General features: G+C 34.1%; 1 protein-coding gene across 2 annotated transcripts; it reads left to right on the top strand.

Moving 5' to 3' along the window:
• LOC105166324 (uncharacterized protein Cbei_0202) lies at positions 2,046-22,980 on the top strand. Of its 2 annotated transcripts, XM_011085633.2 has the most exons (14): positions 2,046-2,480; positions 2,811-2,873; positions 16,925-17,368; positions 17,803-17,874; positions 18,044-18,169; positions 18,283-18,328; positions 18,422-18,495; positions 20,059-20,106; positions 20,609-20,770; positions 21,406-21,567; positions 21,799-21,892; positions 22,029-22,147; positions 22,259-22,303; positions 22,571-22,980. In XM_011085633.2, exons 1-14 carry the CDS (start codon positions 2,133-2,135, stop codon positions 22,802-22,804), a joined length of 2,037 nt encoding a protein of 678 aa, XP_011083935.1. In that variant the 5' UTR covers positions 2,046-2,132; the 3' UTR covers positions 22,805-22,980. The 2 variants fall into 2 exon arrangements, with proteins under 2 accessions (XP_011083935.1, XP_011083934.1); XM_011085632.2 differs by having other exon boundaries at positions 2,048-2,480; positions 18,283-18,495.

Consider the following 24,093-nt stretch of genomic DNA (forward strand, 5'->3'; position numbering starts at 1 on the left):
CAAGGAGTTCCAGCCTTTAGGAAATCTTTTCTTACTGGGGTTGATGTGGTTCTAAGGTGGCTGTTGACACCTAGGCCAACTGGATGTCACAGTGGAGTGTGGCATGCCACGTGGACTTTTTATGCCGAATGTTTTGTTGGGCTTTGATCATAATCCGAGTTGGGGGATGTCTTGGGCCTCCTCCTTTTGCCAATCTATTTTTTGAGGAACACTCGCCAGAGCCACCTGCCAGATCGTTTTGGGCCTCCTATGATGTTACGGGCCTCTCGTTTCCTTTTTCTTTTTGGATCGCTTGTGCCTCTTTGGACTAACTTATTTTTATGCACATCAATATTATTGGCAAAATCTCATTTTTGGTCCCACTAGATAGAGCCATTATCACTTTTGGTCTCGAGCTTTATGGGCTCAACACTTTTGGTGCCAAAATCTTAAATTTTTAATACAATTGGTTCTATTCCGTCAAGTTCTGATGGAAACGGCATGTGTCAAATCACATTAGTCAATGACTAAGTAAATAGGTAGAGTCGTATGCTAGCCATTTCAATTCATTGCGGAACAAGGAAAAAAAAAAAAAAACTTGACTTCTTTTTTGGCCAAATCAAAACCATAAATCCTAAATCCACAAATGAAATCCCAAAATCCAAGATGCATTTGCAACAAAATCAAAGATCTTTTTGGAGAGATTTTGAAGAGCAACATATTTTGGAGCAAAGAGCAATTTAAGGAAGAAGGCACCAAGCTAAAGTGATGGAAAAAAAGATGAAAGTTTGATAAGTTGAGAGAGGCCGCTGAGATGAAAGTTTGCAAGTATTGTTCGTGGTTCTAGGACTTTTTGGATAGAATCTTGGTGGGTTCTGCGGTTTGTGCTATGCACTGTGGTGGTCTTGAGCATCATATTGGTTAATCTTTGGTCAACCATTTTCTGGAGTGGAGTGATTGAGTTTTGCTTCTCCTGGTACCTGCAAAAAAGTTTGATTTTTAGGTTAGCGTGGTGGAGCGCTATTGATTCTTGGGGGTTCAAGAAAATGAGTTCTAATGCTTCAGTAGCTATAATTCAATTGGAAAACTTGGGGTTCATATTTCTGAGAATGGGCATTTATATGAGCTTGAATGTGCTGAATGTACTCTTGTTGAGTTCGTGCTTCTTGAATCGATTTTTGGGATACCATTTAATGATCTGCTTCTTTTGTGCATGGACATGAAATTGGACTCTCGGCGGCCCCTCTCAACTTACAAACTTCAATCCGAGGCACTAATCAGATTTTAAAATATTAGTGACATCTTTTGACCTATTGCTCTCAAATTAAAGTGACGAAAAAAAGATAAAAATATTGTGTAAATAGGCTAGAATTGCTTGTTGGCGTCATTTTTTCTCTTCAATAAGCTACATAAATGTCTATAGGGCATTTTTTTGGAACCCTGATCGCTGATTAATGGTACGTATCAAATCACGTGTCGTTTCCATCAAAACTTAACGAAACAAGACCAACAGTGTTGAAAATTCAGGATTTTGGGATTAAAAGTACTTAGCTCGTAAAGTTCGGGACCGAAAGTGATAATGACCGTATCTAGTAGAACCAAAAGTAAGATTTTGCCAATATTATTTTAAGAATGATAGATGCTAACTATTTATTGACAATAAAATTTAGTTATAACTTAACTTTAATGTTAAATAGTTTGTTATTATTATTATTTTTTAATCTATGCAACTCTTTTATTTTTATTTTTGACTTAAAAATTTTAATATACGAATTTATTATCAATTCTTGGTATACTTTTTATTCCTATAATATTTTAAAAATTTTGTATTTATATATTTATTTTTATTATAACATGATTATGATATATCGACCACAGTTCACTCGATGACGGGATCCATGACCTCGACCCAATCACTTTTTTAATTCCATCAACGTTCTATATTTGAAAATACTGGTTTTAATGTAGTTGCAATGAATATTTTGATTTGTCGGAAACATATCAAAAATATTTTGTTGTAATAAAAGAAGGAAAACAAAAATAAAAGAAAGGAAATTCAACAAAATCAAAAAACCCCATCTTAAAACCCTCATTCTTCTTGCACCTTATCAGAATTCCCCCCCAAGCAAAGAACTCATCTTGCAATCCTAACAATGCCTGTTATTATCTCCCACGACCTCACTTTTTCATCCAACAAGTTTCCCTTTTCAAGTTCTAACTGCAACTTCCAGTTTATGTTTTTTAAACAATCCCTCCATTTTCCACCATCTCTTCATGTAAGATGTGCGAAGAAAGCCAAACGGACCGGAAAACTGAGGTACCCATCCGAGAGAAAGAAGTTGAGACTTCAACAACACACCCAAATTGATGCGACAAGAAAATTAGAAGGTGTTTGGAGGCTTTCAAGGCTGGGAGTGTGCGTACACGAAGACCCTGGAAAAGACTTCTGGGGTGTTTCTGAGGCTCTGCTTAAAGAGATTGCCAGAGTTCTTGAATTCCCGGTGAGAAGCCGTGAACTTTGAAAATCTTTTTCTTGTGATTTCAGTAAACAAGAAATGGGTTTTGATGATTAATGTTTCTTTCTCGTTTTCTCCCATTTGTTGCATAATTTGGTTAAAATTGTTTATCCCTGATTATCTTGTCCAATCATGAATTTAGTTATTTTACGGCTTTCTAATTTTGTAAGTTTAAAGGAATTCGACTTACATTTACTGCACATTTTGTTGTCTGCTTTAAAAATTTTAAACACTTTTTTCCTCTTTTCAATGTAGTGGCTTGCTCTTTTGCTTTCCCTTTCTGAATGCATACTCGTTCCCAACCTTGTTTTGCAGGTCGCATCAATGTTGCCACCGGAGGCGTTCACTGTGGTCAGGAAATCATTTGATGCAAGAAAGGTATGTAAATCTTGATAATAGTTCAGTTGTTTATTTTCACTAGCAAGATTTAAGCACCCTGCGCGTCTCATTGAGTATTTTAATTAAGTATTAAGATTAGTGCCATTAAGTATAAAATCTAATGAGTATAAAGTTTTGAATTCTTGTGATAGAAGACTATGAATAAATAACAAGGAAAAGGATATGTAAAGTTCGTAGAATTATATTCGTATACTTTTAGTTTATTAAGATTAGTATATTTTATATCGTAATGTTTAGAAATAGTTTCATCTTTTGATGCATGAAATTGAATAAGTTAGATAACTTTGTAAATAATATAATATTAGTTAAAAGGTTATGTAAGCAACAATATTTATATAGATTTTAATTTTGTAACATAAAATATTGCGTTTATTGGGCATATATTATATGCTAATTACATAGATATGTTATAAAGATATTGCATATGCACATGTATAGTTGCTTGATGCAATCATAGATGTTCTAGAATAATTCTTTCAAGTTTTCTCAGTAGTTAACATTTTAATTGTATGTTCTCTGTAATTCTTTACGAAATTGAGTAATATACTGATAGATAGAGATTTAAGAGATACATTATAAATTTTCCTTTCCTTAATGGACAGATCTATTGCGGAAGTTTTATACGTTTTTCCAATTAATTATTTGTTCAACTCGGCTTTATATCCTATTCTGTAGAAGATAATGTCATATGAAGTTATCGACTACTTTTAGGATATAATAATATATTGAATTCCATAATTACCATTAAATTAACAAATTAAAGGGGCATTTTAGTTAGGTCAAAAATCACAAGAAGCCTTCAAAGATATTCATACTTTTATATTAGGTATAACTATTGAAAGATATTTAGGATTTGCATACAATACGAGCTACTGACTGATTACTGTTGGCATCTTGATGTTCCTTTTCTTTTCCATCCTCTTAAGTGGATGAAAAGTTTGTAAATTGTAACATTCCCCGGCATTTTTTAGTCTTCGTGCTGGCAAATGATTAAATCCACTTAGAGAAAGTCTTATTGATGAAAAATAGAAGACCAAGTACTTGTGCTGAATTACTTGATTGTTTTCAAGACTATATGGTTGAAGGGCAGGGATATCTATTTTAATATTAAAAATTGCACGATTAAGGTGGTTTTGAAAATGTTTCAAAACTAAGGCAAGTCATCATTTTAAATAATTACTGCCTTTTCTTTTTTATTGTTGGAGTCATTACGTACAAAATGAATCCAAGTCATTACTTGAGGTAATGATATTCACTTTGCAATTGTTTTTATTTTGTAATTTTTTCTAATAATGCCTCATTTAGCTCAATTTAATCATAATCTTTTTTTATTTTTTATTTTTTTAGTTCTCAAAACTTATTAAAATAATTTTTCTAAAAGAATCTTAAATAGGAGATCAAGTTTATTATTTACAATGCACTCTAATAACTATATATTTTTGTTTTAGGAATTTTTCAAAAAATTATTTTGTAGACTTTATAATTTAATTTTAAAAACTTTTATTCTCATTTTTCCAACAAAAGTTTACTAGTAAAGGACTAGAAAATACTAATTATGAAATGCGAGTAATGAATATGTAAAACACAACAAATCAGAAAAATTATAAAGTTTTTCAAAAGAATTATTTTGGTAAAGTTTTAATTGCTGCAGTTTTCATATATGAGAAACAACTATTACTTTGCAAGATGTCGCAGTAATTTGGGCACTTCTAATTGATGGTAATATAGTGGCTACTACATATACCGATAGATTCGATTTGGACTGGAAGGACTACTGGTTGTTATATTTAGGTCTCCGATTTGATAGAAATGGTTCAAGGGTTCACATTTACAACAAATGCAATAGCAAGTCATATATTTGGGGTTGAACTCACTAATAAAATACCAATTTACACCGCAAGAGAATATGCAAGCGCATGTGCATTAATAGTTAATCTTTTTGCAACTCCAATGCAGAACCAATATTTCCTTTTCTTTTTCCAACTAGCATTGTCTAACTCATGATGTAAATAAACTGATACAACAGTACCCCAATTGTGACAAAGAGTATATTGTAAATAACAAATTTGACACTCCCATTTAAGAATCTTTTAAAAAATTATTTTAATATATTATTATAAAATAATTAAAAAAATTGCGAATTAACAAAATTACAAAGTAAATGATGGTTAAATTGAACTAAATGACATGGTATTAGACAGAATTACGAAGTAAAAATAATTGCAAAGTAATAAAAAGATTTATTTTTGAGTTGTTATACAAATCCTTGGAATCGTAACTTAAGTAACTACTTGGAGTTGTCATTTTAAATGATGGCAATAAAAAGAAGAAAAATTGCAAGTTGTCATTTTAAAAATGGTGGTAATTGTGCAACTTTTATTTTTTAATATAAGCTGGTTGAAGACGTAGCCATAAGCTTAAGCAGATGATCTACTTGTTATTGAAGAGCTGGACTATTATCATCCATATTCAATTCTAAGATAGGCAGATGCCAATCAAGGTTATGAAGGTAGAATGTCATAATAGAGATATACATATAATACATATATATGTGTGTGTATATTATACGAGTAGTGGCATCTTGTAAGTAAGGTGGCATGTATGTCATTATTAGTATTGTTATTATTTTTAATAATTTCATAAAATTTAAAATTTAATCCTTAATTTCCAAACATGTATAACCCGAAAAACTTTGTAAAGTTCCAAACTTAGTCCCTTAAAATTTTAATATAATTGAATTAAACTCTATAATTTATTTTCTAGTCAAACTTTGTAATTCTTACAAAATAATTCATTAAGTTTCATATAATTTCTTCTATATCCAAATTAAATCAAATAAATCTTTTGCAAATAATTCTCAAAAACAAGAATTATATGAAAAAGAATAGATCGTATATGTGATGATAAATTAACTTATCAAAGATGATAGTATTATTTAATAATAGATAAGGGGCATCATATAATAGATAAGGGGCGTCACACTCTCTCCCCGTTAAAATAATTCGATCCCCCAATTCTAACACACATTGACTTGTTTTTTGAAGATTTATTTATTTTAAGCTATAAATACAAGTAGTTTAATGTCTTTGAGAGAAGATTTTAATTGATCATCTTGCTACTTGACATAGTAAGACCCTGTTGGCACGAGAAGTACAATATATATGTATGTTAATATACACACTAGGTTCGAGTATATTGTGATATGTCATGTAGTAAGATCATGTCTAAGGTATTAAATATCTAGACTCTAAGGAACCTTGTAAGTATCAATTACCTATATTTGCATAACTATTCTGCTTAATATGATAGATCTTCAAAAAACAAATAAACTTGTGTTTGAATTTGGGGACCGAATTCTTTTAACAAGGGGTGAGTGTGACGCCCCATACATGTAATACTAAAATTACGTACTGTCTTCATCAAAATTATTTTATTATTAGACGCATGGTATAATATAAAAATTTATTCCTTATATGTTTCTTGTTTTGGAATTATTACTATTTATAAAAAGTTTATCTAGATTATTTTGGAGATAGAAGTAATTGTATAAAACTTGAGGGGTCAACTTGTAAGTATAAAAGACCTGAAGTTGAATGGTTGATAAAATATAATTATAACTTGCATATATTAAAATTTGAAGTGTTTGAAATTCGAAGTGATTGAATTGGATTTGTACAAAGCTTTTGGGGTCAAACTGAATAACTTTAGAAATTAGAGGACTAAATTATGATTTCCACCAGAGTTCTTTTTTTTATTTGAAATAAAAGAAAATAAAATAAATACTAACAAATGAGTAATGAGATTTGTGGAGAAGGTATCCTTTAGCCACGCCATCTTGCTTGCAAACATGCCACCACTTACTATAATATAATTATGTATATATATATATATATATATATATGTAATAACACATGAAACATTGTTTTGAAAGAGTTAGCCTACCTGAACATCATCAGGTTCTTTCCTTCCTTTCCTTTTCTTAACCTCCATTTTCTTTCCATTGCTTCGTTATTAGTTTCTACTGATATTATTAATTAGTCAATTTTAGTTGATTCATTCATTCCTAATAACTCACTTTAGTTAATTGATTAATTTGATATTAAGTCAGTGATTATTTGATTGTTAGGTATAGTTATATTAATTAACTATAATGAATTAAATATACTTAGTGTTCTTTTTTCTTGAAACTGAATATTCGATTAGAAATTAATTAATCGTTTTAATATCATTTTAATTGCCTTTTAAAATTGTGCTTTTTCATTAGTATATAGTATTTGTCAATTGCTCATTGAATCGAATTAACAAGTATTTATTAGATAAATATAAGAATAATTATTATTGATATTATTTAAGATAAGAAATTTGATACTATTCTCTACTCGTTGAAGGTGTAAATTATATACCTACTAATAATCAATGAATTAAGTTTAACTAATTTCAATTGGATTAATAGCATATATAAATTATGAATGGAGTGAATAATACTAAATTTACTTATAGGTTGGCCACCTCATTTTCCAACTAGCTTTACTAATTATATTTAACTAACCAAAATATAAAAGAAATATAACAGACATGGAAGTATTAAAATACACCAATTCTATTTAGTACATGAATATAGATATAACTGTTATGTAGTTACATTTAGATATGCATGGCTATCACACTCATAGCTTTAAATATAATGGAATAATAGGATGGTATTACACATGAACTTTCAACTTAATTTTGATCAATTTTTCTATTGTCTTCATTGGCGTTTAACTATTTTGATCGATTTTTCTATTTAGAAATTTTCGTTCACGTGCACCGACTCAAGGCCTCAGTAAGCTTTTGCTTAAGTTTCTCAAATTTCCTTCTCCAGATACAAGTGATAACGTGAATAAGTCAAACTTTAATTGATCTAGGAAAGAGATCAAGGTGGTGGGGAAAGAGGTCGAATTTTTAGGACATGTGATTGGTCAAGCCGTTAGACTGTTATTTTTGGTGAGTGTATCGTTGTTGCGAGATGTGTTAGGCTGCATCCCGAGAATAGTGCCTAAACTAGGAAACGTACTTTGGCATGACAGGTGGGGGATCTTTTTATCAGTCTACTTTTTATCATGTGCATAAACAACATTCTGAACAACAAGCCATCATTTAACTTCATGAGACGACAAGTGGAATGGGACTATTTATCAGTAAAAAGTGAGAGCTGAACATTCAAGAATTGAACTAGATACAAGATCGAAAAAATAGTTTTCCACTTTCACCTAAAAATATATGTAATCTATTGCACTTAGTGGCATGCGTACTAACATTCATTTGAAATGGGATGATAGAGCCCTCCCAAATATTAGATTTCACATGCTGACATGTATATTCTGTATATATGTATTCAAATGTGAAAATATAGGAATCAATTTGCTCTGGACAACGGACTAGTAACCTTTGGCAATGCCCCCATATCTCACACATATTGTTGTAACATGGTGTATCACGGTTCATGATAGAGAAAATATTTTGGCATCAATGGATAATGCTAATTATGACTTTTAAATTTGGACTAATAACATTTATATATGTGGCTGCTACAAATAATGCACGCATGTTATACAGTCATAAAATGTACATGAAACTCAATCTGAAATGTTTGTGAGTCCTTGCATATCCCATGAGTATTTGTGATGGCACAAAGCTATAATAATATTCTTGAACTCATAAAATTTTGCTTGAACCCCCCGTTTTGGAAAATTATACCCAAAGTGCCAACTGGATGCCCGAGGCCTATGGCCCAACAATGGCTATGTTGCATTGTAATCAGAGATGGCCAAATGGGTGCACGTGTATTGCTGTCTAGAATAGTCTACGAGTTGCACATCGAGTGTTTGATGTCTGTCTCGTGGAAATTCAGCATTCTTTGGTGTCTCCTATACACCGCGGTTACATGAAAACATCAATCATTGTGTTATCTTTTCATGACTTTAAAGTATAGCGACCTGAGGTTCACCGTTGCGACAGCCTATCTTGTACCATAAGCCTTTGATGTAGTTATTTTAATGCCATTGTATCACAATACAAAATAATGAGGTCATTATATTTTAAAATCATGACAAAAAAATATAATAATTTTTGGTTGCTCTTGGTGTATAACAGATATCTAAAGAATGTTGGGTTTCCATAAGATGAATATTAGATGTTGGATGTTGAGAAGTGGCTCATGTGGATGATTCTAGACGACAATACACATGTATTCATCTTAATGATAATGTGGAAGAGGTGTTGTTGGGATTGGGCTTGGGTTATGTAAGCCGTTTTGGCAATGACTTTCTAGGGAGGAGGTTCGAGGAAAAATTTATAAGTTCAAGGAGGACTACCGTACCTTCCATGCCATCACGAATACTTTAGGGACACATTATGACAAAGATGTTTGTTGGAGTTTCTTCTTAAATTTGTGTGATATTATAACAGGGGTATGTAATTCGTAACAGTCCATATATAAGTGTTAATTAGTTCTAACTTTAAGAGTCCTAAACCACCAAGCCATGATTTATTTAATTTGTGTACTTAGTTTAATATTGTCATAACTTTGTCGACATAGATATACTTTTTGTATCTTGAGTCGCGTTATTGCAACATGTATGAGATATTGGGATATCAGCTACAGCCATAGGTTATATGAGAGAACTGCAGATACAATTTTGGTCCTACTGTTGAGTGCACCAGAAGTTGGATGGGGGTGGGGGGGGAAGGGGGGTTGCACAACTCTGAGTGGCACGGCAGACAGGCGACTCATGTGATGGGGGGACACGTGGTATTTGCCCCTCGATGGAGACTAGAGGTGGGATAGGCATTGGTGGTGTTGAATCTTGAACCAATTCCATTAGACATTTTAAGGATAAGTTAGGTAATGAAGAATATAACACGAGTGAGGGTGATTGCATTTGCGTGATCAAGACTGCAGCAGATGGTGCAGATTGGTCATATAAACTTGAGTAATTTCGAACTAATAACATATTTTTATTAAATATATCATTCACCGTGCCTTGCCACAGGGGACTAATAGATACATATCAAAGAAAACACATGATCAGACAGGTAATAGTGTTTTTTGTCCCATGGGAAACAAAACCAAATGTACAAGACATATCTCCATTTTGTCTCTCTACTTACTGAAAATAAAGTAAATGAAACAAAATTTGGATGCATACATAGTCATAATTTTTGTATAAAATAGTTTATTCTACTTTTGTTCAGATAACATCAAATATAATATGAGTGCTTAACAAGGAAAATGGCTAATTGGATTCCCCAACTTTTCTTTGACATGGAAATCATTTTCAATTCATCATCATTCCTAAACCCATTTTACTAACTTATTGTAATCATTACAGTTCAGATTATTTTGTGAAAAATTATCAACAAGAAGACAAAGTGACGATTTAAAAGTGCTTGTTAGGAATCTATTTTTAATTTTAAAGTTCAAATTTATTGGGCCGTGTGAAGGAATTTGACTCACTTTGAAGGAATTTCATTCACTTTTTGGGAAATCTACGTGTTTGATTTTTTCTTTAAGTTTATGATTATTTTTTGAAGAAATTGTTTTGTAACTTCTCTGACCTTACTTTAAAGTTCAAGCACGAACAAATATTAATTGATGCCCATTGGAGTATTTCAGACTACTGATTGATTACAACAATGGAAAACTTGAAGACAGCTATTGATGGCCATTGAAGAGCCCGTTTGGTTGTGTTTTCATTTCTATTTTCAGTTTCCAACAATTGAAAATGTGTAGAAATGGTTTATGGGTTTTTGTGCGAAAAATGAGAATATGTTTGGATTTGTTGTTTCCAAATATAGGTATATATAGGTGTGAGAATGTTGAATATAGGTATATGTATTTTTGATGTGACAGAAAGACAACTATGACAAGCCCATGTGACCTATATAAATTTGAAATTTAGAATTAAAATGGGAATGCATTCTCACTAAAAATGGCTTGACCAAACAAATTCCCACCTACCAAAATAGTGAAAAGTGAAAAAAATCTCATTGAAAATACAACCAAACAAGCTCGAAGTATAAGATGAATTTTAAATCTAAACACTGAATAGAACAATAAATCAATAGAAGCTAAAATTAATTGAAATAGAACAATAAACAATAGAAGCCAGTCTTAATTGAAATAGAACAATGAAACAACAGAAGCCAGTCTTAACAGAATAGAACAAGAAAACAATAAAAGCCAGTCTTAACTGAAATACAACACAAAACAATAGAAGCCAGTCTTTACTGTGAATAGAACAATAAAACAATAGAAGCCAGTCTTGTCAAAGCTTCAGTGATAAGTCAAGGGCTACATCTTCGAGGTGCTGGCTCTCGGAATTATTGCTTTGGCTGTAATGCTCAGCTTGGTCATTGTTTGCACCGGCAATGGATTTTCCCTTCCAAGTATTTGAGCTCTGTCCCATGCTTGAATGGAATGGCATAAACGGGGGCCTTGCAGGGCTTGTGCAAAAGCTGCTTGGTTGTGGAAATGGTTGCACTGCATGAGATTCTTGAGACATCGGGAACATGAAACCTGTGTAATCATTTGTATGCATTTTATACTGCATGTTTTGATGGTAATGTGGGCTATGCATCACGGATTGGCTGATAGGTTCTCCAGGGGCTTGGTTGAAAGAACCTGGAAAATGGAAGGAAGTCATGCCAGTAACAGAGTGGTTACCTGTGTATCCAAAATTTGTTTCATGCCCTTGCCATTCATGTCTTTCTATGACCCTCTCAATTTTGTGGGCATTCTGATGTCCGCCTAAGGCTTGCTTGCTAGTGAACTTCTTTGGGCAGTAGTTGCAGCTATATTCTTGTTCCTCAAGATGTATTACATGCGTACCATGTAGAGGCTCTGATGCCCCTGAAGAATTCAGTTTGGTGGCATAGTTTGAGTTAAGTGCAAGATTTAACTCTGGTTCCATTTCTTCTAAAGATTGGTTCAAATCTAGGGATGAATCAGCTTTCATCACTGCATTGGTGTTTTCGTTCTTTCCTTCTACATCTTCACTTGGATTTTTCAACATCTTGGTAACATATAGCATGGTTTCCACTGCTAATTCTAGGACTGGGGATTCAACAGAGGCGAAAATTCCAACCAGGTTAATTTGACTTTCCTACGGATGCAGTTCTGAATTTATAGAGTGTCGACATTAATATCAGTAATAATAATCATGCATACCGGATCCAATTCAATTGTCTAAAGATGGTAAGGGCGTAAAGTCGAGTCAATCCAAATTATATTTAGATTTTGGAAATGATTGGGACGCCATTAAAATTATTCCTGATATATCAGTTTCCAGTTTATACCTGTCTGTTAGCTTTTAGTGTTGATTCTTGGAGTGGTTTGCTGATTGGAAGAAGAGGGAAAAGAATTATTATTGAGACTTTTTTGGTAAGACGTAATGTCCTATATATAAGAGATTCTTCTGTAAAGTCATTCATAATCCTTTGACACGCATAATTTAGGCATACTGTTCTGTCTATCTTGTTGTGGCGATGAATAGGCAATTAGTAATATGCTGAACCTGCCTGTACTGAGTTGGAATTGGCACAATCTCATAAAATTCCTAATTTTCCTTGTGTGGTAACCATGGCAACCTATTAGTTCAAATATACTGGCCGTCTTAAATATGTTGGAAATGCTCATCCATACAGGTTGTACCTTTTTGGTTCTCATCAAATTGTATACAAATCATTTGGTGAAATAATTAAAAGCACGATAAACCTCAGTTTCTGTTTTCATTATTTGGTCCAATACTTAGTACAACAAATGATGAAGGTGCAAATAATCTAGAACATTACCAGACAATAAATAGGTTGAGCAGGACTCCATATGTCAGAATGAATAGTTATAGAAAGAACTGGATTGTTATTATTAATTACAGGATAAGAATATCTGGTGTATATAGCAACTTCTCAAGCACCACAAAATAGTAGAATCTAAGTTACAATTTTTCGTATATACTGGAATATAATCTCGAAACCAAAAAGGATGGGTGGTCTGATCGTCTATGCCAATGGATTATTTCTTGGTTAACAAACATGGATTCTCCTAAGAGGGTTGGGCTACAGCAGGCATATGAACCATCCTCAAGTGGATATAAATAATCTTGTAGTCTGCTGTTGCCCATTGTTTTACTTGTGTTTTCAGATTGAAAAGTTAAAACTTCAAAGGACTTAAAATGGATCAACCGTGGGAATAATTTTTAGAACCTACTCCATATATGGAGGCTAAAGCCCGTCTGATACACAAGCTTATCATTTTAAACTTGGAGAATAAGTTTAGATTTCGTTAGAAGAGCCTGACATTTGTTTATTAGCTCAAGAATCCATTAGTTTTGGAACATTATTAGCATCAAGATGGGCAATAAAAGCAATTATTCTTTCGGTTAAATTGGAGGAGGCATTGTGGTTGATTGTGAATTAGGCTGAGATGAAAGAATCCGTATGGTTTTATCTCCTTACTAGAAAACTCCTAGTAGTTGTTGTTTTTGTAGACAGGTATTTCCACTGTTTGAGATTGTTTTGTTTGTGGTCTTGTTGCATGCCCCTAGTTCGTCGACCATGCAGCTTCCTTAAATTCTTGTTGGTATGCCTTTGCTTCCCACAGTAATCACAGTTCAAATGATCATTGTTTGATGGACTATGGTTGCTGACTTTTAGCTGCTCGTGAATGGAATTGGCATCTATTCCTGCCTTGTCCGCTGAAACTGCATATATAATGTAAAGGCACTTCGTCTACTTCTCTATTGATGCCAATATGAATAAGTTTGTCTTAGATAAGGTAAAGGTTCCTTACCAAGCATCTAAACCCTTAATCCATCATATCCATGTTTAAACCATCAAGGTAAATTATATATGCATTCTTCTTCTGCCAATCTGTGGAGCTTTGCTACATCTTCAGAGCATATAACCTGGAAATCTTCACAATAATCAAGTTCCTGATGAGAGCCGCTGAGTTCAGCAAAATAGCAAGCTATATTTATCTCACCTTTTTTGTCTGATGAACTTATTTCTACGTATGTGCTTCCTCACGTAAGACTAGGTTTGAGATGCTGCATTTCAGTTCTTGGAAACAGTATTTAGTAATAGGTAAAGTCCAGGCCAGTTAGGCTGCACAGAGTTAATGTGCCATTACATGGCAAGAGACTTTTCAGTTTCCACTGGTTGTAGGTGGGGTTGTGACTTGTTTCAATTTATCCCCAGTGACATATCTTTGCAGAATTCTGGTTTGGATAACAATAGACTTCTTTTGTCAACTCTTAGGACTGATTTGCAAAGAAGGGTTCTCATTGCTCAAACTACTCTCGTTTTAAGCATCCTTTTCCTCTATGAGCCATGCTTTGGAGAATCGCAGTTAAAGAAAACAAAGGAAGTCCACGCTAATTACCTAGTGCCTATGAAAGGGCAGCAAACAAGATAATCCTACTGCCAAACAATAAGAAAAGTAGCTCCTTTGATCTGCAGCATCTCTGGTGCCTGTTGCAAATAACCAAGAGATATTTTTGTTCTCTTTCGTTCATTTCTGTAAATGTTAACCCTAAAACAGGAAACCATCATTAATGACACAGGTGCATGAATTAGGTCCTAATGGTCAGGTACTAAATACAGCTTACATCAATTACTTCTAAAAGTCCTCCACCGAGTAGTGGTCGATAATGTCCGTCAGAACACACATCTTGGTAGACTTAACTGTAAACATGAAGCCTTTGAAGACATAAGTTAGATTTGACCTTTCACATATTAATGAAGAAATGCATGCGGGCATGCAAAAATCTCTCCCGTCTACTGAAAGCAGCTTAGTTCATATTTTGTCCACCTTAAAGTTAGATTGATACTGAATTGACAATCAACAGGCATGTAAATACATGAGCAAAAAGTTATTCATCCAAAAAAAATAGGGTAAAGTTACTCATGGGAAAAAAAACCTCTTGGAACTATGGTTTTCACATCTGAGATTTCTACTGCAATTGATGGGAAAGGAAGCACAATGAAGAAAAGGAGAAGCATATGGTCTTTCTTTCCGGATAATATAACTGCATTAGAAGAAAACTGAATTGTTTATTTCAGCATCAATGTACAATTCTCTACTTCCTATTGGCTAGACACTTTAAGATGCTGGAAAAACAGCTGTGCTTTTTAACACCCATAACATTAGGTGGATTCAAACTTTAAACAAAGATTTATTAAACACCTTTTGTTTATCTCATTTTATCCATCTTATGAAATCAAAACCTGAAGTCATAACTGATCAAGTAATGCTTTAAATTGTTATGTGGAAAAGTGTTGGTCTTACAATTCTAAGACTTTTTCCTGCCTGGCATAGGAATTACTACTTTGGAAATCAGCATAAAATTAGGAAGTCTGCCATACTTGCCGTGTTCTCAGAGAGAATTGTTCTTGGCATAGGCTCATCTGCAAATAGTTGCTTTACAACCTTGGAGTATCAGTTGCTTAAGGTTTTTGGTTTCAGAGAGTTACTTTAACCCAATATCATGGTGCTTGTGTGATCTTGAGGCGCATATTAAACGATATGTTATGTCTTAGAGATGTGAGATATGGTGTCATTACAGGTGACCCTCAAACATGCAACTAACTGCTGTGTTGAACAAGGTGTTGCTGCCTTCTGAACCCATGGAACATCATCAAGATTGTTGCAAGCCAAACAGGATTCCTGCTTTGCACGTGTCTAATCTTGACTAAGATGTTCGAGAGTGGGATTATGAAACCTTAACTGGTTCCACATCAGTTGACAGAAGAAAAGTCTCATGGGCTTAGAAGTGGTTTAAGGATCCATGAGCACCAGTTCATTATAACCATTTTCACCGAGTCTCATGGTGTCACATAGGACTGGAATAAGGTGTAACTGTTTTGGGTTTGCAGACTTAGGGTGGATATACGCTTTGGAAATTGCAGATCAGGTCATAACCCTAACAGAAAAGGCAAAATTTTGTATATCTAAAGAGCTTAGATGTTTACTTCTGGAATTTATGAAATCTTAATTTGGTAAGTATCTGTACAGAGAGTTCTAAGTCTCAGCCACCAAAGACAGTGACAACTGTATATGGTTGTAATAATGTAGCTGTTGTTGGCCTATCGGTCCTGAATTTCTCAACAACTCTCAAAGTTCAGAACATCATCTTTTGACAACCTGGAACCCACCACAACAAATTGCAGTGAAAGGAATAGCGTATTGCATATTATCGATTAGATCTTTGTCACTTCATTCTTTTCTTGAAATTTGACATGGGAAGTCCTTTGAGATTGAGCATCTGTAAAGATCTGCAAAGAAAGTTTCGGACCAAACCTAGAGCACTGTGGTTAACTCCAGAGAGCTCTCTAATAGTTTTTAAGATCCTTTTGCCCTGGTAAACTTGTCTTAGAACAGAAAACACATCAATTCCATTTTCAACCTAGACTAACCTAGCTTCAAGTTGTCTTAACAAAGATGCAATTTAGGTCTTGCATCCAACATATACTGCATTGTTCTAAAATTTCTTTCAATGCCAACCAAATAGTACTGCAAAACTAAAGCATAACATACTGCCAAAAGATTAAATGATGAAAGATAAAGGAACTCGTTTAATGAGCTAACATGCCTGTGTATGCACAGCAAAGATGTCTATAGTTTACTGATGCTATCTAATTTCTTGTGCACTTTGGAAGCCTGCAAGCTTTGCACTTCAGAACTTGTATTGGTTGTTCAAAAAACACTGATATGTTGAGATAGTTGTTGTCTTCATTGACTGCAGTTGCTTAAGAAGCATGCAGGAAAAGATTTGCTGGGCATAGCATGAATTAAAGTGCTGATCATTGCTATATAGACTGATTCGTAAAGTATTCTGATTTTGTCCAAGATCCCTAGTATAAGCAATAAAAAATTTGAGATTCACCAAACAAACACCACATCCTGTCTCTCTTCGCTCATTTCTTTTATTTAGTTTCTTTCTGTTAACTTAATCATTTGCAGACCAGCTAATTGTTCTGCATAATCTCAGTTGCAGAAGGAGCCAAAGTTTGTATATACTGTGGATATGGATGTTCGCAAACTCCTAAGCCTTGAGCCTCGTACCTGGGAGTTCATTTCTGAGTTGGATCAAAAAGCTGGGTTTATAGAGTTTCTGCATCACGACAGCATTTCTGGTGATCTGATGAGTACAATCCGTAATCACCGGAAGATAGATGATACTGCATCTGTTAGAGAAGAAGTTCACAGCAATCATGTCATCAGAGGTTACAAGTTCCCTGCAACCAGAAGACCCAAAGTAGTAGTTGTTGGTAGTGGCCCCTCAGGATTGTTTGCTTCTCTTGTGCTTGCTGAAGTTGGTGCTGAAGTTACACTAATAGAAAGAGGGCAAGCAGTTGAACAAAGAGGACGTGATATTGGTGCTTTGGTAGTCCGTCGGATATTACAATTGGAAAGCAATTTTTGCTTTGGGGAGGTCATATCCTTATCCAATTAGTAATGCAATGTTTTTTCAGTGTATTTTGTTACATTTCTTCAGTATCTCTGACTACTCCTTGTTTTTACTATGCAATATGTCTCGAAATGGGAAAATTGAAAGGCACCAGCAGTTGAGTCAAATATGTGATCTCTATATAAAAAGAATAACAACAACAATAGTTTCATCATGACTCAAGCTTTTAAATTAGATATTGCTCCAAGGGTGCTTTGAATATTTAATGCAGAACAACTGAATGCATTTTCAGTTGACTTCTTTCTCTTTATGTAAAATGTGAAATAGCTTGACTTAGATATTTAAAGTTATCATATGCATTTTGCCATTCTGCATCTGGCAAATTAGGAATATACAGGTAGTAAATTTTACTCTTGTTACTGTCCATTATTCATCCATTAAAGACTTATGTATGACAGGGTGGTGCAGGTACTTGGAGTGATGGGAAGCTGGTAACAAGAATTGGAAGAAATAACAGTAGTGTTTTAACAGTAAGTATTGCTCTCTCATTGTAGCATCTGATGCCCCTTCCTGCAGATTCATTTCCCTGATACTTTCTACTTACATTAATGGCTTACATATAATGTTCTTAAGATGTTGGTCTTTCTTCATATTGTGATCTGAAGACATTGGTTTTGAATTTACATTCTGCATCTTTAGGTTATGAAGACATTAGTTCATTTTGGAGCTCCATGTAGTATATTGGTTGATGGAAAACCTCATCTGGGAACTGACAGATTGGTTCCACTACTCCGGAACTTTCGTGGATACTTGCAAGAATTGGGTGTGAGTCCCATTAGGGGTCGTGCAATTTATAAGTAGATCCTTTTACTTGTGTTTATTCTAGCTGTCTATCTTGCTTGCTTTCTCATTTGTCTTTCCTTTATCAATATGAATAGGTGACTATCAGATTTGGGACAAGGGTAGATGATCTGTTGGTGAAGGGTGAGCATATTGTAGGTGTTAAAATTTCTGATTCAAGAGACTTGTCAGATGCTTGTTGCCAGAAGTTGGGATGTGATGCTGTGGTTCTTGCAGTGGGGCACTCTGCACGGGACACTTATCACATGCTTCTTTCTCATAATGTGGACGTGGTTCGAAAAGATTTTGCTGTGAGTTACTTTCCATGAACTAGTTTTGTCTTTTGGTGCTTGTGCAATTATATGGCCATCTACATGAAGTGATGCATGTTTTCCAAAGTAGTTGTTCTGGAATACATGAAGCAAACTAATTACAACCTCCTCCGATTTTTATGTACCCTTGACATGAAGTATTAGATGAGAGTTCAACTAAAAGGTTTATGTATCTTTGCATAATTACCGTCAACTGATGCCGAGTTGTCATATCATTACATAAAAGGATAAATTACAACGATCTCTGTTGAGATTTGGTATAATTACGAATACCCCCTTATTATTTGGAAATTTACCAATAGCTCCCTGATTTTAATGGCCGTCTAACAATAAGCCCCATCCGTTAGTCTCCATTAGGTTTCCATCCATTTTTCGTGAATTGACCAAAATGCTCTTATGGACTAAGAACTATGATTTTATTTATTTTTAAAAATTTTTAGTGGATACTTATTATTTTAAAAAAAATTCCATCCTCCCCATCCGATCTTTTTACAATTTTTTAGTTTCTTTTTTAAAAAAAGAAAGAAAAAAAATACAATAAGAGTAAAGTTGACAATTCATACCAAGGATTACATAATTTCACCAAACATCGGGGAAGGGGGGTATTTATAATTTTTCAAACAAAAGGGAGTAAACGTAATTATGTCAAACCTTAGGAGAGGTCATTGTAATTTACCCTATTTTAAGAGTGATGATATTTTTTACATAAGATTGTCTATATGCCCTTGCTAACCCACGGATCATTAGTTGGGAACTCGGGACGATCTAATTAAAAGATGCCGAAAGATGAGAGATAAATTATCCTCCAGTGATGCAAAGCTAGTGGTTTTGTCATCTCATTATTTTAAGAGTGATGATATTTTTCACATAAGATTGTCAATGTGCCCTTGCTAATCCCAGGATCATTAGTTGGGACGATCTGAAAGATGCCAAAAGATGAGAGATAAATTTTTGGAACAAAAAGAGTACTATCTGCTGGGCTTGCATATTAGAATCTGCAGAATATAATCCAGTGGATTTTTTCTATTTTATTTTCAAGTTAAGTTCTAGAAATGTTTTCTATCAGAGACCTTGATCAACAAACTTTGGGTAGTGGGTACTCATAATGGTTATACTTAGAGGATATGCAACCAATTAACCACTTGGATAAAATATATTTGCTGTAAGAGGGCATGATTCAAATTGTTTTAGTTTGTGAAGTAATGTGATAAACACAGACAAAGAGAAAGTAAAGAAAAGACTTCCATTGGTCTTCTGTTGTTACTCCTTTTGCTGCTATAAGATGACTTCAGTATGTTATTACAAAAAGAAGACTGTTTACAATCAACTCGAAGAGCAAAATGAAATTTTGGAGACTGAATGGCATGTCTGTGGTATTGACTCCTGCTTTGCATTTTGCATTGGCTGGCCCCAACATTATCTTAAGATCATCGTCCTTCCTTAAACTATACCTGGTATTTGATTATTTAGTTAAATTTCTGTGTTAATTTTGTTGAATGACTGCAATAGATATGTCAAACATTTTTTGTTTTCATTTTACAGGTTGGCCTGCGAATAGAACATCCCCAAGAATTGATAAACAATATACAGGTTTGTGACTTGTTCAGTAAAATGTGGGGCTCTTCAATTAAGTAAATGAGTCTTGAATGAAGACCTTTGTGTCCATTAACTACTGCTTCCCAATTCTAAGCCTTGACAGGACATCTTCAGCTGCTTGTTTTTTCTTAAAATTTGGGATATTATGCATAGTTGTTGTTTTAATTGTTTCACTCGACATGAATGGGAGAAAGAGGTTAAACAATCTGCACTTTGACTATGATCTCAGGCCTAAAAGCAAGAAGGAACAATCATAGTCACATGCAGATAAACTCTGTTCATTTTAGAGCCATGGAAAGCTATAATACTGAATTTACTGCTGAAACTTTGGAAATGAAGCTACAATTTCTTGGATCATACCAGCTATTAGTTGATGTTTTTCTTATAGGATTACCTACAGATGTATAAGTAGATTTAGTTATGATCTTAATTTGGTTATGTTTCACGACGAATTGGTCTTTTGACATGACGGGTGGACCTAAACATAATGATGCAGTATTCTGGGTTAGCCAGCGAGGTTCAGAGTGGGCGTGGGAAAGTACCAGTAGCTGATTACCAGGTCGCTGAGTACGTCAATCTAAGAGATGCGGATACACTGTCAAATTCAGATTTGACAAGTCGTAGTTGTTACTCCTTTTGCATGTGTCCGGGAGGCCAGGTATTTACTCTTCCTTGCAAGTGTATGTCTTCCTTGTGCTCACGGTCTGGTTTCAGTTTTTCTATCTTGGTGGACTCTGCCTATTCTGTCAGTGGATGTATATGACCTGTCTTACTCAGGTTTCATGAAGGCATCATCCTTGGATCTTATCATCTGATATCAAGGATGAGATGTCTTCATGAAACCTGAATCTATATAAAGATGGTGTTTGGATCAACTTATACACTTTTCATGAAAAGTGTTTGTTAAAATCTTTAAAGAAGGAGCTTATTACATCCAAAAGTAAGATGATGGGAGCTTATGAACTTCTCCGAAAAAAGTAAAGAGTTTCCAACTTATTTTTGAAACTTCAACAAACTCATATTTTGGTCATATTATAAGTTTAGTCAAACACCACCTCTATGTGTCAGCAAATTGTCTCCGAGTTGAGATCAAGTTACCATGAGGTGCCACCTTGTCAATCAGGGCACATGCACAATGCTACAAACTTGACTCGTTTAATTCCCATAACCCAAATTCAGCCTCTACAATCCCAAGCAATTTGCTATGTGTATTTGCATTTCCTCATTTGACATCTAAAACACATTTGAATTGATAGACACGTCACATGATATTTCAGTTTGCATTTTGTGCAGGTGGTTCTCACCAGCACAGATCCATCAGAACTTTGTATTAATGGCATGTCTTTTTCTCGGCGTTCATCCAGGTGGGCTAATGCAGCACTTGTAGTGACTGTGTCTTCAAAGGATTTTGATGCTCTAAATCTCAGTGGGCCTCTAGCCGGGGTTGAATTTCAGGTACCTTTCAGTCTGAAATCTGAATATGTTATATTCACTTGTTTTATTAGTTTCTTGAACTTAGAGTTATTTTCCACTCCCTTTTCTAAACTTAAAGTAGGACGGTAATAGTGTCCAATGAAACTATTCTAAATCGGTGATGTTTCAGTTTCCTCTTTTTTTCTTTTATCCTGTTTTGCATGTTTATATTTGTTATTTTCTTTGTTTTAGCATTATCTGTTTACTTTTCAGAGAACATTTGAACGAAAAGCAGCTCTCATGGGTGGTGGAAACTTTGTCGTTCCTGTACAAACAGCTACTGATTTTCTTGAGAACAGATTGTCTGGTGGAACCACCTCTCTCTCTCTCTCTATATATATATATGTGTGTGTGTGTGTGGTTTATTTTGTTCGTTTTCTCCGTTTCCGGCTGCGGTAGGCTAGTAGCTAATTCCCTGAAGACTTCATTGGCTTTGTTTGTAGTAACATCTGTACCGCCCTCCAGCTACCGCTTAGGTGTAAAGGCCGCAAATCTTCACAAACTATTTCCTGTTCGTGTTACTGAAGCTTTGCAGCACGCAGTTTCAATGTTCGACAAGGAGGTTCAATCTCCTTCCTTTTACATTTTCATTTCATCTGTCTTAAGCTATATGCCATTTTGTGTAAACTTCAAGAGGTGAAATTAAAGTTTATTACTATCACGGTGCTTACAGTTGCCGGGATTTGTCTCCAACAATGCCCTTCTTCACGGAGTCGAGGTACTATACCTTCCCACTTTGTGCACCGCACAAATTTTTTGACAGATGCCTAGAGAGGCAATGACAACCCTGGTGTTTCCATCTATTCAAACAAAATGGGGTAGTATATAAACGTTGTAAATTATGAAAAGAAAGTTGTTATAATTTAACCTGAATAGCCTATTTTTGTAAAGAATTTACCATGTTGATCGAATATCATGTTACTGATTTCTATTCATTCACATTGTACAATTAATTTTTTTACATCGATCATTTGTCTTGTTGTAGACGAGGACTAGTTCTCCCGTCCACATCACCCGGAGAAGCGATACATGGGAGAGCACCAACTTGAAAGGGCTCTATCCCATCGGGGAAGGAGCGGGCTATGCCGGTGGAATAGTGAGTGCTGCCGTGGATGGAATGCATGCCGGCTTTGCCATTGCTCGGAATCTTGGTCTCTACGACGGCAGCATTGATTCAATTCTGGGTAAGCCTCAGAATGTTGGAGTTGTCAAATATTAAGGTTGTTCTTCACTTTGGTCCGAAGGTGAGTTACATATGATGTGTAGGAATTAATCTTTTCATCAATTATCAGGGAATGTAAATTGTATGGTATGTTTTTATGTCTGGTAAGTTTTTTGTCAGAAATTATTGTAATTGCTTTATATCTATCTCTTATGGAATTGAAATTGCCTTTATTGGTGTATTCTTTGCAAAATTAATCCCACAGTTTAGGGTCATTCAAACTTGACCTACTCTATACAAAATTTTAAATTTAACCCCATATTTCGTTAAAAATTGCAAAAGCGAGGTCAAACATTGCAGGAAAAAGCATCATACCTCTCCCCTAAAAGACATTAAAATTAACAACTGATCATTTTTTGGTCTATGTGCACGTGATTTTTATGTGGGTTCTCCCCAGTTAATTTTTAACGGCTATTAATTTTTGAGGTTTTTTTCCAACATTTTGGCTTCTTTATGTATTTTTTTTTTTTACAGAATATGGGATTCAATTTAAAATCTCCTTAAAGTAAGGGGCAAATTTGACATGACCCTAAACTGTGGTTTAGTTTTGCAATTTTTCCGTGAATTCTTCTATCTTTGGTGCGCCAAGATTCTCCTAAAAGTTGACACGTGTCCTTGAATTGTTTCTTCTCTCAATTGTTTTAAAATTATTTTGCAATTTCTACTATTATGTTTTTTTCCTCTCTCAATTGTTTTCTTTTCCTTTTTTTTCTTACTTTCTTTTCTAATTTGGTTAAATTAATTGTTTTTTTGCTATTCAAATTATATTTAGGATTAAATATATTGTGCACCCCGAAATATGTTACCCTCGTCAATTACTATCTTAAACAAAATAAACTTTCATTTAACCCCTTATTTTTTAATAATCTTTTAAATTAAATAATAACAGACCAAATATTCTTAACTATTAATAATATAATATATTTACATTAATGCCGTCTATTGTTAAATATATCAATCGATTTTAAAAGTTATTACCCACCCAATAAAATTATTACCATAGATATGTATCCAAATCTAAATTTAATAAAAAAATATTATATTCGTATATGATGGGTTTGGGTCTGGGTTTAGGTTTTGCATACCAATTGAAGTGTCTAACATGTTGGATCTAAGGTTAGGATAAGGGCTGAAATAGAGTTATTGCATAGAATATATATATATATATATATATATATATATATTAAAAAGAAAAGCATTACCTCATTAAATCACAGATTACCTCACTTGACATTTTGTTGCCAAAACAATATGTTTGACGACACTTGCAATATTTTTGTCGTTAA

Source organism: Sesamum indicum, linkage group LG7 (assembly GCF_000512975.1).
Source record: "Sesamum indicum cultivar Zhongzhi No. 13 linkage group LG7, S_indicum_v1.0, whole genome shotgun sequence".
NCBI lineage: Eukaryota > Viridiplantae > Streptophyta > Magnoliopsida > Lamiales > Pedaliaceae > Sesamum > Sesamum indicum.